The sequence below is a fragment of the Ascaphus truei genome, chromosome 1 (genome assembly GCF_040206685.1).
Source record: "Ascaphus truei isolate aAscTru1 chromosome 1, aAscTru1.hap1, whole genome shotgun sequence".
NCBI lineage: Eukaryota > Metazoa > Chordata > Amphibia > Anura > Ascaphidae > Ascaphus > Ascaphus truei.
In genome coordinates, this window is record NC_134483.1 from 503,542,193 (window position 1) to 503,562,677 (window position 20,485).

General features: G+C 41.5%; 1 protein-coding gene across 1 annotated transcript in view; it reads right to left on the bottom strand.

Moving 5' to 3' along the window:
- Positions 1–20,485, bottom strand: part of JAKMIP1 (janus kinase and microtubule interacting protein 1) — a 154,772-nt gene that overhangs the window by 30,748 nt on the left and 103,539 nt on the right. The window contains exons 10-13 of the mRNA XM_075569635.1: positions 18,377–18,505; positions 12,527–12,610; positions 5,967–6,029; positions 2,583–2,681 (exon numbers count right to left, since the gene is read on the bottom strand). Coding sequence (XP_075425750.1) covers positions 2,583–2,681; positions 5,967–6,029; positions 12,527–12,610; positions 18,377–18,505 — 375 coding nt within the window. The remainder of the gene's footprint in view (positions 1–2,582; positions 2,682–5,966; positions 6,030–12,526; positions 12,611–18,376; positions 18,506–20,485) is intronic.

Here is a 20,485-nt window from a genome sequence, read left to right on the forward strand (position 1 = left end):
TTGTCTTGTTGGTGATTGTCCCAGATTTTCCAAGGCATGTTTTAGAATACTCGTCGGCGCACCTGTAAATGTCACAACACGTGCACCTACTTTAAAATACTATCATCAATGAAATAATATCCGAGAGTGTAACGATCTATTAAAGCAGAAAGGCAGTTTTGTTGAACTAATCATTTCCCCCATGGATAACAAATGACTCTGTCACTTACAGGTTCTCGTATTGCTTATCAATAAACCTGGAACATTGGTTGCTCTGAGAAACATCTCCATTACTCTGTCATTAATATACATTTTCTGACCAAAACATGAAGATGTACAGTATGCAGGCTGCATTCATGGAAAAAGGTTTACGATAGAAAGTTGGTATTTTATTCAGTTACAAATTGTAAAGTATTACTGGGAAGTCAAAATACATCATGAAATTCAGTTGCTGACCTTTGTATTACTTCTAAAAAGCAGCACTTTGTACCATTTCATCAAAACATTTTGGGGATGGCCTGATAAATAGAAGCACTGGATTTATATATGTTAAAACGGTAGTGACCTCAACTGATGTAGATCAAAAAAGCACAGACTATATACAATGAAGGAAATATACTTTAAACTTGAGCAATAATTATATGGAAGAGGCAAAATGCATCGACATAGTGTTAAAGCTTGTGACATCTATGCCAAATGTAGTGTCACTATCCAAAATGCTCACATTTAAGATCGTTTGTCCGAGTTTCTCTTTTTCCACAGGCTTTTATATTCCCAAGCGATGCGTGGTGAATAAGTGAGAATATGTGTGAAATTTGGTAACCCTACCAGATGTAAAATTATTAAATATGTTAAAAGCACTTACACAAAATGATTAAATTCCTATAACATTCTCCACCCCCAAATTATGAATACACCTTACAATTACTACAATGCATTGCTTGCTATATTGACAGATGCTTCCACTGGAAGAGGACTCTGGCTATACAGTCCTCAGAGACCCTAACCGAACTCCAAATTGCCAGGGACAGACCCAGCTAGCATTCATTTAAGCCCTCTTTGAATGACACCAGTTAGATTAAAAGCGTACATATTTGAGCTAGGCATATGCAGAGATAGATAAAAATATTCTGCTCTGCACCAACTACAGATGCAACTGGCGGTTTTGAGACAGCGTTTGAGGAAAATTCACAAGCGTCTCACAAACACTCTGCAGCATAGTGCATAGACGCTGTAATGGCCCATCAGATTAACACAGTGGGGGTCCCTGCGTTTGAAGGAGACTAACAGCCCAGTAGAAATCACAGAGCTTGAGTCCCATTTAAATGCAGGGACCCCCGCTGTGTTAATCCAATGGGCCATTTCAGCGTCTACGGTATGAACTATTCTGAGGATTTTCCCCGACATGTTCACGGAATTCCTCAGAATCTGGGCATCTGTTCATCATAATCCTCTCCACATCATTATTTTTTTCTACTGTATACTGACTTCTGCTGCTTTTTGTCCAACAGGTCTATTAAAAAAGGAGCAATTCATGCACCTGTATAATTTTTTTAACAGATTTTAAGCAGGGGGTCTCCGGAGCTGGACCCAATTAATTTAAGATCCACGTACCACCTGTGTCCCGAGATACAGACCTCTAAAAGGGATTGCAGGTATCTCACGAAGTTTAAAGCTCCCAAGTCACGCGAGCCAATAGGAAGCCGAACATGATGACGTCATGGCTTCCTATTGGCCCGCTGGGCACGGGAACTTTAAAACTCAACTGCTAGCGGAGCGACTACTGGCACCCCCTACGGAGGTAAGCATCTCCGGAAGCAGGGGGTCCCAGGAGCTGAAATGTATGGGGTTCAGTTCCAGAGACCCCCTGCTTCAATGCTACGCTAAGAAAAAGATTTTTGCCTCTAGCAATCCATTCATTAATATCATTGTTGGGTGGTTGCACTAATCAGAATACTCCACAAAGGAGCAAGTACAAAAGCAAGTACTGTATCAGTCAACTCAGTATTACATTTCATATATTAGGATTTCATTTAGGTCTTGAAATTAAATGTCTGCATGCAGAGTCATACCAAAAAGGTGCAGTATAAAGTGAAACAAAGGCAACATGGAACACACTTTGCACGTTAAAATGTGCAGGAAAGGAGATGGATGGAATTGAACCAAATAAAAAAGCCTAGTGCACAAAAAATATATTTTATTATTGCAAGAAAAATATTACTTTAAAATATTTTTTTTCCTCCAGGTTTTGAAAGGTTTACATGCATGGTAACATAACAAAAGAAGTGCTATTACTGAAATAATGTTAACAAGGATCGCAGTATGCAATTCATGTGTTAGACATGCAGGACAGGAGATGTTAGGAACTAGAACACAAATAAAAACGGAAGATGCAAAATAATGCTTTTATTAAGTGATAAGTGTAATAAGTGCATATTAAACATCTTTGTGCAGATTAGTAACTTTTCCTGAGACTAACAATACAAAACCATTTTCTTTTTATTCACATTTGCTTTCAAAAGCATCACATTTTAAATATGTTCGATTCTGGGTTCAAATACTATTTCTTCTCCACTGGAGAGTTTACAGATTGAATCTCTTACTTCAAGTTCTAGCACTCTGAATTCTAATAGCTCATTCTGGTCTTTTGCATCCTGGATTTCATTCTTCAACTGGTTCTCTTCTACTTCAAATCTGCACATCTAAAATAAACATTCCAAATGTTAAAAGGGATGTATTCTCAAGGTGATTTGAATGTAAATGTTACAGATGTTTCCTACGCATTCCAAATATCTGCTTTAGATAGCCAGTGGCCTAAAAAATGCAAGAGGACTCTTGAAGGCCTCATTTAGGATTAGTGAAAAGAGGTAATGCAGCTAACTTAGCCTAAGGCGTGTAATATAGTGCGCGCACGTCAATTATAATTGGCTGTGTTAGCCAGGCGTTTGTATACTAGGGACGCGTGCGCACGGCTGTGAGCAGAGGCACGGCAGACCAGAGAAAATACAATAAATTCTATTTTCGCGCTGCTGCCACGCCACAAACCAATCACAGCATGCCTAACGCTGTGACGTCAGAGTGACTCACCCTAACCGCGCACGTCGCCGATTGCACCCTAACTAAATGCTGGGCGCGAGTCCGCACGTGCAGCAGTGAGGACTATGTAACAAGCCAAAGATTGCCTTCTGGGTTCTCGCTCTGTATGTAGAATGGCCCTGTACTGTTACCTCCCTCCTCCTTCCCCTGGAAGTTTATTCTGTAGCAGATCGTTCTGCCTTTAAAGGAGAATTTAGAGACAGCATTAAAGAACATCTTCTACATCAGTGCACTATACAAGCGGATCTAATATGCGCATCACAATGTGTCAAATATTCTTATTCCATCCATTTTTAAATTTTAAGAGTCTTCCTAATCAAGTTTCAAGTGGATGTGGAGAAAAAAAAAAAAGGATTGGAACTTAAGTCCTAAGCAGTATTGTACATTACATAGAATAGTGGCATATTTTAAGTCCTTCTTTTGCTTCATGTATCCCAGTGTTTTTCAACATTCCCAAAGGGTTCCCTGCAATTTTCCGGTCATTTGAAAATTGTATAAATACAGAAGAATTTACAATGCATCTGATCTCAGGCGTGCTATTAGAGAGGGTTGGGGTTCCTTACAATGCATCTGATCTCAGAGGCACTATTAGAGAGGGTTGGGGTTCCTTACAATGCATCTGATCTCAGAGGCACTATTAGAGAGGGTTGGGGTTCCTTACAATGCATCTGATCTCGGACGCACTATTAGAGAGGGTTGGGGTTCCTTACAATGCATCTGATCTCAGGCGCACTATTAGAGAGGGTTGGGGTTCCTTACAATGCATCTGGTCTCAGGCGTGCTATTAGAGAGGGTTGGGGTTCCTTACAATGCATCTGATCTCAGACGCACTATTAGAGAGGGTTGGGGTTCCTTACAATGCATCTGATCTCAGGCGTGCTATTAGAGAGGGTTGGGGTTCCTTACAATGCATCTGATCTCAGGCGCACTATTAGAGAGGGTTGGGGTTCCTTACAATGCATCTGGTCTCAGGCGTGGTATTAGAGAGAGTTGGGGTTCCTTACAATGCATCTGATCTCAGACGCGCTATTAGAGAGGGTTGGGGTTCCTTACAATGCATCTGATCTCAGGCGCACTATTAGAGAGGGTTGGGGTTCCTTACAATGCATCTGATCTCAGGCGCACTATTAGAGAGGGTTGGGGTTCCTTACAATGCATCTGATCTCAGGCGTGCTATTAGAGGGGGTTGGGGTTCCACAGAAGTTCACAATATAATTATAGGGTTCCTTAACAACAGCAAAAAAAAAGAAAAGGTTGAAAACCACCAATGTAGCCACTGTCAAATTGCAAGCTGATGCAAACCGAGCAATATATGGGCAACGTACAGGTACTTTTGATAAATTTATGCCAATGTGCTTGTGCTCAGGATGACAGACATGTCCGGAACTTCTTGCTGTACCCAAAGAAGCAAAACGTTTATGATCAGGAACGAAATGTGAATTAAGAAGTAAAGTTTGCATCCCTTAATTAATGACAATCTAAAAATGGTTACCTCTGAAATTCACAGGAGAATGTAAGCACATAAGACTTCTAAATGTGTCATCGTTTATTCAATTCGGCTTTTTAAAGAAGTACTATTCCCCGTTAATACCACAATACAGTATGTCTAACTCTAAGGGGTCTACTCCTGTAAATGTGATGGCCATTATAAAGTTATTGATCATTAGCTGCTATGGCACGTTAGAAGTTATTCATCAGAATTACTGCATTAAAGCTGCAATTCAAGCTGCCGTTTAAAAAAAAAAAAAAAAATATATATATATATTTTTTTCCCCCATTCAATATGTGCATCAATAATATCTGCACACTGACAAGTGACTAGCTAAGCTGCAGATCGATCCGTTCTCTTGCAATCGCAGGGTTATTTAATTCACTGTTATTGCTGCAACACTGCAACGTTCTGTGTGGAAGATCATGTGACCAGACAGTTACTAGATACAATTGGTGCACTGCTAGAGAGGGCAGGGCTCAAGAAACGGAGCCTGTCAGAAGGGGAAAGGGGCGGGACTTTGTAAAGGTTTCTATAGAAACAAAATGCTTGTTAGATTAGAATACATAAAATATGTCTTAAATTTTTTTTAATGCTACAAGTATTTTCTCATAGTACAGAACTGATTTATTTAAAAAAAAAAACACATGTAGGATATTGCTTGAACTGCAGCTTTGAAGTGCTAGACGTGTTGAGAACTGGAACAGATCAGTGGTGACACACAAGCAAATTTGGTATCATCAGCTTTACTTTTGAAATGTACTAGATTACCGAAAGAGAAGCGCATTCATTAAAAAGCCACTGGACTGAATAGGCGTCTTGTTCATTTAGCTTAGTGAATCAGCACACTCGTGAGCATTTAAACCAGCAAACTGTGTCAAACATTAATATTTCACCTAATAAAGTTTTGATTTTTTTCCTCTCTTCCTTTGAGCAGCAGAATTCAAGTGAACTTAGAAGAAATATATCCAATATAATTTTAAAGCCAGGCTAATATTACTAGCACAGAAACCTGAAGCAAAAAGTGTGTTTAGGAACAGGATGGCTGGCCCATTCTCAGGAGAGCCCAGCCGGCCTAACATGGAAGTTTGGCCTGACTGGAAGTTGGATGCAATTTCAGGCCAGTCCCCTTTCTCTACTTAACAGGTTGGCCCACCAAGCTTAACACAGGCAAGATCCTTCCTCCCCCTTCCTGCTCAACCTCTCAGCACCACCCAACCCAACAACTGGGGGTCCAAGAGCAGACTTCTGTCCTGGACCCCTGGGAACGCCGGCCTGCAGAATGGCCCTCAGCGCAGTAACCTGTTACGGTCTCCTGCTAGTAAGAGTAGTAAGGGAACAGACCAGAGGAGTTGCTTCTCTGGGTTCCAATTAGATAGCAACCATACAATTGTATTATTACCTTTTCTAACAAATCTTGATTTGTCCGGAGAAGTAGCTGTTTTTCTTCTACCCATTTTGAATCCTAAGGACAAATATTGAGAAAAAACATAAAAAAAAGTTTTTTTAAAAATTTTTTTTTAGATTTAATCCAGTTGCATAACAGGACGCACAGGAGCTGATATACCAACACAAAGAAGTTTGACACATTGCACCATTTTTTTGTTTGCATCACATGTAACAGTTTCCTACATTTGAGGTATATTAGCTAGAATTTTCACACTTTCTTAGGTCGTGGCAGATTTGGCTACACACTCCATATTACTCACACCACCCTCACCTCTGATCCACTGGCTACCCACACGTGCACCGCCTACGGACACTGCCTGCACTGCCTGGGGACCGACAGCAGTGAGCAAACCACCCGCCGCCTCACTCACGTTGCCTCTCTCCACTCCCGCCGGCCGCCGCCTCTCTCCACTCCCGCCCGCCACCCTTCTCCACTCCCACCCACCCGCCCCTTTCACCCCCCCCTGTCTTTCACCCCCCGCCCCGCCTTTCACCTCCATGCCCTGCCTTTCACCCCCCTCCCTTTCACCCCCCCTCGAGCTGGCCCCCCCGCCTCTGCCTTTCGCCTGCCCCTGCCTTTCGCCCCCCCCCGCCCCTGCCTTTCGCCCCCCCACCCGTGCCTTCCCGTCCCCCGCCTTTCCTCCCCCCCACCCCAGCCTTTCCGCCTTGCCTTTCACCCACCCGCCGCCCGCCCTCCCATGCCTTTCACCAACCCGCTGCCCGCACTCCCGCCACCTCTGCCTTTCACCCAACCGCTGCCTCACACCCCTGCGCACTGCACAGCCGCCGCCCGCACTCCCGCCACCTCTGCCTTTAACCCACCCGCTGCCTCACAGCCGCCGCCCGCACTCAACAGGGTAGACGAAGGAGAATTGGAGCACTACTACAAAAACAATTGCTAGAGAGTGGGTCCCAAAATAAAAGGTTTAATGGATCAGAGCATGGTTACAAGAAAAACGAGCCCTAAGGCCCCCACCAACGCGTTTCGAGATTCCTCTCTTTCTCAAGGTGTATCTCACAGCCGCCGCCCGCACGCAGACACCCGCCGCCTCTCACCCACCCGCCACACACCACACACCCGCCGCCTCTCACCCACCTGACACACAGCTGCCGCCCCTACGCACAGATATCACTGACCAGCCGCCGCACCCACTCACCAACCACCCGCCTCACACCCACCCGCCACACTCACATCCCTACGCACCAAGATCACTGACCAGCCGCCGCCTCACACCATAGCGGGACCCACAGCCAGCACTCACTTCCCGACCCGCCACCCGTACTGAACACCCACCCGCCGCCTCACACCTCATATTTTTACATCATTTATGTCACCAAAATATACATTGTACTGTGGTGTGTTTACAATAAACCATTTTTAAACAACAACATCGTATTACATTTTCTTCCATGTTTCTTTTCAACATCATTATACAACCTTTCCACCAAATAGTCAACCTATTGTTCCCCTATTTATAACTAATACTACTTATTACGGATTTACATCCCGGGCAACGCCGGATATACTGTATCAGCTAGTATTACATATTAATGAAAAAAAACAACAGGATAACGTTAATTTTGTAAAGCTAGTATGTAAATCAACTGAAGTCATAAGATCAATTATAGGTAGACTCCTTTAATTTTAAGGGGAAAAATGATCAAGGACGTGTGCACTTTTTATATTGCAGACTTCCAGTTCAACATCAGTGGCAATAGCTAAATAACCCCTTCACTGGAGGCCACCTGCTCCTTACAGCACAAACTGAAGTCTGTATAAAGCCATCAGGGAGATAGTCCACTCTTTACCTAAATCTTTATCATGTATTTATATAATGGTCTCTAAGGAATAACTTCTGATCCATAGATCATAAATTGTGCCCTGTAAACAATGGACTCCACCCCCCCTGCTCCCCAGAGCCCACTCCCCCTGCTCCTCAGAGCCCACTCCCCCTGCTCCTCAGAGCCCACTCCCCCTGCTCCTCAGAGCCCACTCCCCCTGCTCCTCCGAGCCCACTCCCCCTGCTCCTCCGAGCCCACTCCCCCTGCTCCTCCGAGCCCACTCCCCCTGCTCCTCAGAGCCCACTCCCCCTGCTCCTCAGAGCCCACTCCCCCTGCTCCTCCGAGCCCACTCCCCCTGCTCCTCCGAGCCCACTCCCCCTGCTCCTCCGAGCCCACTCCCCCTGCTCCTCCGAGCCCACTCCCCCTGCTCCTCCGAGCCCACTCCCCCTGCTCCTCCGAGCCCACTCCCCCTGCTCCTCAGAGCCCACTCCCCCTGCTCCTCAGAGCCCACTCCCCCTGCTCCTCAGAGCCCACTCCCCCTGCTCCTCAGAGCCCACTCCCCCTGCTCCTCAGAGCCTACTCCCCCTGCTCCTCAGAGCCCACTCCCCCTTTTAATCTCGCACCATATGGAAGAAATTGACTCGAGTACAGTATTTTTGACCTAAAACATCACCGAGATCATCTCAAGATACCATGACTCACAATGAATGTTGTTTCAGTCTAATACTGTAGGACTATAAAAACAAAAACATATTTCTCTAATTACAAGGCAGCTCCGAAATGCTGAACATTTTCTAAAATCATCATATACCAGATTAATTTGTAATATTGTAAATCCTTAAAGGAAAATAAGGGAAAAAATAAAAAAAATAAGTAGCCTGTGCGTCCAACCACTGTTTAGTTTCACTTAACAGCACAGCATGCATTCAAAACACAACCTACACAAAAACAGTCTTTTTCACGTGGGATGCTGGAGCAGATGGCCATAATTTCAGAATGGATAGGTTATGATAAGAACTACAAATTACAGCTAGATAACAAGGAGATTATAATCTGATACTTGTCAAATGTAGACCCTGCCCACTAGGTAACTCATCCACACACATTGATTATGATGTCAGGAACCATAGAAACACACGTATCCTATCAACAGGAGGGGGGAGCAGGGAGGCTGATACATTTATTGACAGTAATGTAGGTTCCAATGCACGACAGTCACATACGGGAACACAAACGCTCTCCTAGTAAGGTCACAGTGCAAGGCCTTCAAAGGTTCCAGAATAAGAAGAGAAGATGTCCGTTCCTCAACCCCAGCTTTCTGCCCTTGCTCAGACCCAGGCTCCAGTCCTGTGACTAGTTAAATTATCCCATTGAACAGGTAGGTAACGCCATGATTTGCTAGTAGCACCGCCTGCTGCAGCTGTGTTGAGTCCAATCATTTACTGGAGTCTCCGGGGTTATACATCGTAAACCAAGAGATATTACAAACTGGAAGCAATAGTTGCGATTTATTACTATCATAATTGTAAACGAACCTAGTTCTCTACAAAAAGACTATACCAGGCATATCTGTACACTAAACTGCCTACTCCAACACACAAAGTTAATCACATTCTTTACAAGAAACGCTTACCTACAGTACAGTATATATTCTTCCCTGTTCTAAATTGATTTTTGAAGTGAAACGCAGTGACGCCCACACACACGCAGCTAGAAAGATTTGTCCATTTTCTAGTTTCAGGAATCCCCTTTGCGCCCATTTTAATTTAAGAACATGACAATTGGTCTTAGTTTAGCATTTTGAGGATACCATGCCCCCTGGTATACGCCCCAAACAAGAAATAACTATGGTCAGTTTGGTGCAGTATTATTCAAATTTCAGGAACAATTCTGCTAACCGTGCACTGTAAAGATAATAAAGCCTACTGCAAGTATTACACATTATATAAATAGTATGTACTGCATGAGGGCATTTGGATGTACTGTATCTTAAAGAATTATGTATTTGCACCTACAAACAAAGTAACAGGAAGAAACAAATTACTGTTGCTCATCAAGCTAAACGCTGAATCAGATTTCTTCTATTCCAAAAGAGAAATATTATTTTAATATGTGTAGATTATTAATGTAATGCAAAATAGACACCAGTGATTACTTATAACTGCCCAGTCTCCAAAAATGCAGGCCACTCATTTTTTCAATAAAGAACACTGCTAATTAGCAATACATAAATGGGAGACATATTTCTGCGCTTTGCATAAAGGGGCCAGAAAACATATATTCCCTAATGAATCAAGCAGAAAGGAAGTGCCCAACATAATCATAACGTCGACATTACAGCATCCTACCCAATCACTGTGTGATATGTTGAAAATAAACTGCACACACCAGGTCACCCAGTTCCAATAACTGACTAGGATGCAGATTTACAAATATTGCGCGTCATTGAGCTGCAGAGTTTGTAGCTGTACACAGGATGTTCATTTATGACATTAGTGAACTAATACACATACAGCCTTACACAGCGTGCAAGAGACGTGTGTTTTTGAAGTATAGTATTATTTCATATTCTACCTTTTGAAAAGCTACAGATGTAGCCAGACTGTTTGTGCTGCTGGGGAAAGCGGCACAACCCCCGCTGCATCACCCAGCAGCAGGAAATCTCTCCATGGGGGGGGGGGGGCCCTCTTTGGAAGACTGGAGCCCCCACAGACAGCCGTGGCTTTCCCTGTCCCCGGAGCCGCAGCGCTTTGCTTCACATGGCTCAGGGGACAGCGAGCCTGGCTACATCTGTAAATGGAAAGAGAACGATAACAAAATATCAGAGTACATATTACACAATGATTTTGTTAGCGGCTAGATAGAAAAGCAGGTAGTGCAAAATAATTATGGAGCAGTTCCAAAATTGCAGTGATGAGCACTCCGTCATAAAACAGTTACCCTGCATGACTCCCCATAAATATTCCACCAGAATAGAAAAGCACTAGAGACTTTTAGAGCGATGTATAGAGTATGAGCACAGGAAAAGTGAGGAAGCATAGTGCTGAAGCTACAGTACCAGGTACAAGCAGAATAGCTTTGGAGAGTATGAGAAAAGATACGTGGTGTCAGGAATGGGTTGCATCCTGTATCTATTGTGACAAACGCCCCTCTTTTGTAGCGCTGACGTCTGTCTGGGTTCTTCCCGACACAGTCTTCTAGGGTTAATTATACAACAAACAGGATCATGCAAAGTATTATGCTGCTTAACTCAGGCTTCTGCCTGCTTTATTTTCATCCAAGTAAGGTACTGCAGCTTTAACATGTGAAGGTTAGAGGTACTCAGATACTTTCATTCAGCAGTTCACATATTTCAGTGTTACAATATTTCCCACACTGTTATTTCAAGAAATAAAACCAAAATCACATAAGCAAATCCTATCCCTTTCAGGGATCTAACTACACATCAGAATCAGTCTCTCTAACAGCTGCTGGCCAACTAAACTGGTTCCCCAGCTTAAAACAATGCTCTCTCATTTAGGGACACAAGATACAGCACAGTCTTTTAGCAACAGCAGTAATCATTTGTTTTGTCTCATCTGTTCGTGGAGTCCAGGCAAATCCTCTGGTACTGTGATACGTGGAGGGGCCGTCAACCCCGATACTGGATGCAGGGGAGCAGCGACACCCCCAGCCCCCAGGCTCCAAGGAGAGAGAGTGAAATGCAAAACCTCTCTGCTCTAAATACCTGTGCATGTGATTAGAAGAGCAGGTGAGGGAGAACTAGAGCCATTGTAATCTGTGGTCTGGATTTTCCATCCAGCTGCCTGAGGTAATGGGAAGCTGTGGAACGGATCATTTGTAACTATTCCTGCACTTTCTGCTCTAAAATGGGGCAGAAAGCTGCCTAACATCTTTGGACTATGTCACACTATATACAGGCATACCCCGGTTTAAGGACACTCACTTTAAGTACACTCGCGAGAAAGGACATGTCGCCCAATAGGCAAACGGCAGCTTGCGCATGCGCCTGTCAGCACGTCCTGAACAGCAATACCGGCTCCCTACCTGTACCGAAGCTGTGCGCAAGCAGGGAGACTATAGAGCCTGTTACAAATGCGTTATTTACATCAGTTATGCACGTATATGACGATTGCAGTACAGTACATGCATCAATAAGTGGGAAAAAGTTAGTGCTTCACTAAGTACATTTTCGCTTTACATACATGCTCTGGTCCCATTGCGTACGTTAATGCGGGGTATGCCTGTATTGGCAGCAAAACCGTCCTGTCTGGTAAAACAGGAGACAACTATTCTCAAAAACCAGAGTAAAAGGGCAGGTTTTTAAAGGCACAAAGATGGTGAAAGTGACCAAAAAGATCCATAGAGAAAGATTACTAATGCAGTGTTTATATTGAATAGAGTTCTCCTACTGGAAAGATTACCGATGCAGTGCTTACAGAGTTCTCCTACTGATCAAACGTTACAATGTTACTGTCAGCGGGGCTTGCAACACAACAATGCTATGAAATATTTTTTGCATGTTACATACCTACAGTATTGTCAAAAAGTCTGATAAATTGAATATCCAAAGCTGTGAATAATTGTTTTAAGTTTTTTTTTTTTTAATTTAAAATGTCAATGAAAGTACGGTCCACTAAACAAGCACAGACACCAAGTTAGCAGGACAGAAAGAATATTGCAAACAAGTAATGAAACATGGTCATGAGCAGACTAATTTGTGCTTTTTACCTGTCCTTTTCCAGACAAAGAGCTTTCCAAGTCTTCAATTTTTTCCTGGCACCTTAATAGATCAACTTGCAGTTGTTCCCGAGTCTGAAAGGGAATTAAATACATTAGTCAAAGGCAGCTATACCTTTCCTTCAATGTTTCCTTTTATCACATTCAGCTAAAAGGGGTGATAAATATACTCCTCGTATGCACAGATTATGTGAAATTCTGATCAATTATGATGTAGAATACATTTGTACATAGTACAATGTACACACAATGTCTCTGTGACCTAAAAATACAGCACATCATTCTAATTACATACTGTGTGTGGATCTTGAGAAGTATTGTAAAATGTGTCACACTTGAACCCAAGGGGATATACTATTGTCATATATAGATATCACCCCTTAATATATTAATTTCACCTTTCAAAGGTTTTCCCATCTCCAGTACTTTTCTTTACATTTACTATTTTGGAGTGGCATCTTTGTGGAAGAATAAAAAGTTCAGAGAAAACACAGAAAAGGTATCATGAAAAAGAATAACATTTCCACCGCTGTTGGCAAAAAGCTGGTTTCATTGTTGAGATTAAGTAATTTATCAACGTTTCTGCAAAGTGTGGCAAAGTGTGGCATTGTAGTAAGCTCATAACTACTGCAATCAATATATTTTAGGACAGTTAAGACATTGTCCAGAGATAAATAGGAACAAACAGCAATTGCCATTAAAATACCAGAGACAGAAAAAACAGACAAATAAAACCGAACATTATTTCTACACATCCAAAACATATTAACATTTATTACCCCCCAAACACAGCACAATTTGTTGACCTTGTATTAATTAATTTTGCCAATGTACAAGTAGAAGGTTCAGAAGTTCATCGTAGCACAATGTATATACACACACCACACTTTTTTTGGTCATGGAACCCTATAATTAAATTGTGAAATTCTGCAGAACCCCAACCTTCTCCAATAGCGTGTATAATGAACATGGTAGAAAGTATTAAGTGTTTTAATTAATGTGGCACACCAGAGGTTCATGTTAAATTGCAAATTGCCTTAAAAATACAGGAATTGTTTTTATTGCCGGTTACACCACTGACAAGGCCTAGTTTTGTGTTTTATATGGCAGGGGTGTGCAAACTGGGTGCACGAGATTTTGTAAGGAGACACCACGCTTACAGAAGCCCTGCGCTCTTCCCGACATTTAACATAGATTGCCGGAGCATTACCTGCTCTCCGGCTTCTCCTGACAAGCGCCGCCAGGACAACACGGCAGGGGGGGGCGTGCACCTCAAAAAGTTTGCGCACACCTGTTTTATAGGACTGAGGGTATCTTAGAGAGATTTCTGAAGAGTATCTTCAAATACCAGAGGGTGTGGCTAAGAATGCAATCCAAAAAGTTTGTAAATTTACTAAATGTGAAATATCATGAGTTCGACAACAATTCACGAGAATTACAGAATTACAGATTAATCTTTGCAACAGTTTGATTACACGAATCAAATGATACTAAGAATGACAGAATGCTCTGTGTTATAATCTCTAATATCTGTTCTCATGCAAAAGTAGAAGTTAAGGTGTTCTGTTTCAAATCCAGAAATGCATATTACTGACACGACGCAACAGTGAAGATGGTGTATGTCCAAGTATTATACTGTAGAAACAGTTATGACGTCTTTTAGATATCGAGACACGGTCAAAGGATTTTTTTCCCCCTTCAGTCGTAAAACAGTCATGGGGGGCCGATTAATGAAAGGGGTAGGTTGAGAACAACCCCAGAACGGGGGCATAGGTTTTCAATTAAAGGGCTTTATGCTCTAAGCCCTGCAATTAAGTTATGAAGTTAGAATTCAACAGAGGTGTGTTTTGGGTAAGACACGTGAATGCTCATCTTCCATACTCCAGTGACCTCCTGTAACATGTTCTGTGGTAACATATAGGTATTCTTTAACAGTCTTATCTGAAAAAAAAACGCTCTGCATGTTATACTGTATGTTCTTGTAATAATTTTATACTGTAACCTAAACACTGCACCTTTCTATATTAAATCAAAACTTGAATAAGTAAATCACTTTGGGCTCTGATTGACCGGTTGCATGCTTTCCAGAGAGTAATTTACATTTTCTGACACATTTCCCTATAAACAGATGTGTCTGTTAAGTGTATAGTTTTCACAGCAAACGGGCGCCAAAGGCTCTGTAAGTACATTTTAATAATCCCTTTGGTGGTGGCAGCGGAGTTAAGATATATGTTGTGATGGATTAAGGGTAGATATTACTCATTTGAGGTACCTTGCAGAGGTGAAAGACGAGTCCGCTAGTTAGCGGTGTGTATTAACCATTGTCCCATATATATGCCGTTCGTGACAAATGTGACGGATTGAGGGGAGATATGATTCATTTGAAGAACCTTGCGAGGTGAGGGATGAATCAGATGTATAGCGCTGTAACCCATGTCACATATACCGTACAAGTCACATGCTTACAGGTGTGCCGTACGTGACAGCGTGTCTGGGATCAGATTCAGATGCATTCATTGTAAATTCTTCTGTATTTGGTATAATTTTCCAATGATCTGAAAACTGCAGGGAACCCTTTAGGGATGCCTGGGGAACCCAAGTGTTCATATGAACTCCTGTTGAAAGAAACTGATCTACAAACACACCCACCCACACCCCACTAAAAAGATCAAACTACAACATGCTGTAAGCAATTACAACATCTGTACCATACAATTTTATTACATTTTCCTTGTTTTGTGAGTTTCAATGGGAATAATTGCACTTGGAGGTAGCAGACAGTATTGCACCTGCTAATCAATCAGCATAGCAGAAATAACATGTGCGATAAGACGTTTGTTTCAATGGAGCTATATCAAATCTGGCAGTAAATATTGCACCAGCTTTGTCGCTCTGCGTCGCGTTAACAGATGCAAGACTACATCTGTAACTGCAATAAGATTTAGAAGGGGCAGTCAGTCCAGGAGCTCTTTCCGAGGCCCTTCAGGAGTAGGATTTAGACCACACGTTGAAGAACCCCGAGCTGTACTGTATGTGTCCCATGTCTTACTGACCAAGTCTTACAATGCACATTAGTTATTTCAGAACAGGCTGGTAGGACTACAACATCCTCCCTGTCTGGTATTTATGGTACTCAGTCTTATCAGATTGCCAGTTTATTATTATTACTTGTACAGTAACACTGATACACTAATATAATGTTTCTATGTGACGATTAGTTCAAAATTGTAGTAGTTGGTCTTTAATGGTCTTTAAGAGCATATTCGTTTAAAGGTTGTGATGCCTTTTGGCGGACCAACATTAGACCTCTTGATAGATGAAATGAAAGTGTATAAAGCTTTCAAATCCTCATACTAAATGTACACTTTAATTTCATATATGAAAAACTAATATGGGTCCACTAAAAGGCATAGCAACCTACAACACTTCTTATGCGAAGATTAAAACATTGTGCAACATTTAACAAACCCTGTGTATGAGGCATATGGAGACAGATTTTGGAGTGAAAGTTCTTTGGAAGGAGGCATGGGACTCATCGGACATGTATCATTTTACAGTATTCAGTGCTACATATAATATTGGCACTGTATACATTATTATTTGTACCTCTACTACCCAGATTTGCATAGCTTGAAACCATTCATTTTGTAGATTTAGTCTGTCTAGATATTTGGACTCTTTTCTATGTCTACATCTGCGTCACTCCCAAAGGAGAACGCCTGAAAGGGTTCCCCAAGAGCAGCTCCCATCTGCACAGAACCAGCGTGCTAATGGTTAACATCTGCGTTTGCTTACCTATGTCTTTCGGCAATCCCGTCCACGGGAATGTTAATGACCCAGGAGGACAAAGGACTCTAAAACCACAGCTGCATTCAATCTGAACCCCTTCAGTCTACATCTGGGTCGCCCAAAAGGCGGACAGCCTTTGGTGCAGCCGAAAGGCAGTCAAAGGGTGTGAGCTGTCTGCTGATCTTTGGTAATGTTAAAGCTGCTCTATAGCATTCTTAAAATCACCAACCCTCTCATCCTCTGTACCCAATGTTTCAGCCAACCCTGCCTATAGATTGTAAGCTTCTTGTAGCAGGGCTTCTAACAGTGCAGGCCTATCCTACATCTCCTAACACAATTTTAATCTTGTCTGAAAATGTTACATACGCCAATAATAATCTCTAACTGTCCCTGAAATGTCTGTGAATTGAACGTATAACCTTTTTTAATTTAATGTAACCATGTATTGCTATAACTCTGTGCCCAGGACATACTTGAAATGAGGTAACTCAACGTATTACTTCCTGGTAAAACATTTGATAAATATGTGCTCCATTGTGGTCTGTTCCCCATTAAGTTGCAGCTGAATCTGCACTGTAGCCCAACAAAGTATGCATCATTAGTGGTGTAGTTAGGGTTGCCAGGTAGCTTCTTCAAAAATACTGGACAGTGGTGAAAGGTGCGAAGCTCGAACTCCACACATACACCTCTCCATGCTGTTTCCTCCTCTCCTTGGCCCCACCCCCAGACTCCTGACACCAACTCCAGATTGGCTGCATTACCCAGCCCCCTAACAACCGCCCTGCTCTCTCCTTGCTCAGGTAAATCCCACAGCTCCCCAAGCCGGTCAGGTAACTATGTCCAGAGAGGTAATACTTGACACATATATGTCCAGTATCACCTCTAATTTTTTTTACTGGACAGTGTCCAAATACAGGACAGTCCAGTTCAATACTGGACACTGGCAACCCTAGGTGCAGTGAGTTTACAGACTATAGCATACCATTTTGATGTAGTATAGATCTTCCCAAGCTAAACCATCAAGTTGGACATTATCCTCACAAGCCCAAGCCATAATTATATCAAGTTCACCGTTTTAAACCGCCATCATGGACAAAATGTGACTGTAGATTAAACTAATCATGTAGGTACTCCTGCTTCCTAAGGTTTAAAGCTGAGCAGCATATTTTTGTTGCGTAACCAATCCAAAGAGAGTTTAAGAGCACATTTACGGCACAGCTAATTGAGGCCTTGCTGACATATGCATGCATCTTAATTTGTAAAGCGCCATCAATGTACATAGCATTTTACAGCCGTAACACATGTGATAAAATAGGATTTCAAATGAGGCTTCTTTAATAGGGGACATAATAGGAATAATTACCAGACAAAACTAAACATTATCAAAAGGAGTCCCTGTCTCGAAAAGCTAGTAGCAGATATTTCACTTTTAGTATGTGTACATTGTCAGTGTGTGGAAATTGGGCCTGAGAATTGAATTATGGTATGGTATGGTGTCTGACACATTTTGGTATACCAAGACTGCTCTGGTGACAAAAGGGGTTAATCAGTTTAGATCAGTTTGTAAGGAATGTATGAGGAGGTCGGGGAGCATGAGATAGTGAGGAGACTCTAGACAAGACTGTTTACCAAGAGAAGAGCTACTGTATGTAATTCAGGGTCATCTGCCAATAACAAGATTACAGTTGTCGTCGTAGGAATAGTGGGTGAAAAGCTCAGTCTGTTCAGCTTGGCATAATAGGAGTTTTTCATAATCCTTATATGGACATTACATTAGTTTAGCTGCTTAGTAAGTACATAATATATCCGGTGAGTTTGATATATGCAAATTGTTTTATGTTTTGAGTGTTCAGACCAAGCCTGTGAGATTGTCACTTTGGTCTCCATGCTATTACTGGCAATAAAGAAATCATTACTTATTTTATTCTACAACATCCTAGTACATATAATTGTAAAGTACATAATAAGGAATATAATATCAAATTCCACAAGTCTCCATTTTAGATTGCATAGCAAACATTTATTAAAGAGGGAACAAAAAGGATGAATTACCCTCGCTTCTCTTTCTGCATCCAACGTTCCTCCCACTTGTTCTTGAAGCAAAGCGTATGCCCTCTGCAAAGCTTGATACTCCCGAGTCAACTGACGGAACCTTAAATCGGATTCTTCCTTAGGTGTGCTCTTAAAGCAGAATTATGGAGATTGTGACATCAATTACATCAAAATATATTCATCTATATGGCACAAGTGTTATCTGCCACACTTTAAATTAGCTTATTGATTTTATTTATGCACTACTTTGGTTCATAGTAAACATGTGAGAATGTATTAATTAATGATTGAAAATGCTATTTAGAGAGGGAACGTTTAGTGACCTACTGTAGTGAAGCTAGAAAGGTACATTTTACAGAACCAATTAGCAATTTACAGTATCAAGGACTATGCAGTTACCAGCAAATCTGAGCCCTTCCTTGGAAAGAAAATTGAAAAAGGAAGTGCCCTCTTTGTTTATAATAAGGTACTATAAGCTTTATTATCCTACAATTGAGAGAGATTTTCAATGGATTAAAAAAAATTACATTAAAAAAAATAACACAGAATGCAGAGGTTTCATCCAGGCAGGATGTTCCTTGGCACAAGAGTAAATACTTGTTCCATACATATAGCATTAATCAATCTGTTGAGTGTGTAATGTTATAACCCATAAATATTGACAATATGCATCTCTCAGTATTCAATCCTCTAAAAAAAAAAAAAAAAAAACTAGAGAAAACTCGAGTTGTGCTCAATTCTCTTAATACTTTAATACTTTCATACTGCAACATCCTCATTTGTAATATTGGCTTATGTTAGTACAATGAACATTTAATACACAAATCACCCAACAGGAATAGATGAAAGTAAAGAAATGGAACCAATTTACAGTATGATTAGTCCAATCTTCGCTCTACATCAAGTAATACATCATAGTGGTACAAAAAGAAAGAAAATGATTTGGAAGCGCAGTCAATGGGGTAGTGGTAAAACTAAACACTTTTATAATAGATTGTGTCCCTAAGATCACAATCAATGACAACAAAAATCACAATTAACTGGCGCCAGCAACCTTTACATCGTGATCGGAGAAGTTGTGATTTGGAGAGGACCATCGGACCCCCACGGATCATCAGTGGATTCAGGGTGAGCACACTGAGCATTGGCTCAACCCTGGGGTACCCCTCTCAACAAACATATGCCCTGACAGTTCACGTCTTCATCTCGGGGCAATCTCACCCAAGGACTCTGATCTTAAGCCGGGATATTCCCGTTGTAACCCCTCTGAGATTCAACGAGCAGGAACTTGCTTCATTTGCACACCACTACTTATTTTAATATTGTTATTTTGAGTTAATTGTGATTTTTGTTGTCATTGATTGTGATCTTAGGGACACGATCTATTATAAAAGTGTTTAGTTTTACCACTACCCCATTGACTGCGCTTCCAAATCATTTTCTTTCTTTTTGTACCACGTTATCAGGGACTTGTTTAGGAAGCTGCGCTACAAATTGGGTTTTGGTTTTCTTACACATTTATCAATATAATTTTGCCAGACCCTTCACGCTCCGGATTGGTTCATGTCACATGATTTTTGTATATTCAATTAATATTTTGCTTTAGTCCTTTATTTTCAGTAGCATCTATATTTGGCGCACTCCATTTCCTTTTTTGCTTTAATACATAATAGTTCCTTGCATAGCAGGTTTAAATGACATTGCATGTGCCATGCTTTTAAACACCAGAATGATGATGGGAGCTTGCTTGGCTACATTCAATAAAGGAAAGTGATTTTCCTTAAGAAATTAAAAAAAAAAGTCAGGATTGTGTTTTTGATATATTCAAAAAATTTTAAATGATATAATTCGCGTCTAAGAGTTTGCTTCTGTGTAATCACTTAATGCATAGTAGTGGCTCACTGCACCCAAGAGTTCACATAAAGGTCTTAAAATGTAATTTTATGAAATCATATCTACAAACTGAGCACACGTCATTAATACCACCAACGCACTGCATTGGGGTGCACAACGTGCCAACGGGAGAAGCTCCCATCCAAATGATTTAGCCTCTAGCAGAAAGGGCAGGGAACTAACCTGTTCTTGCACCCACCAGCGAGAGCAACATGT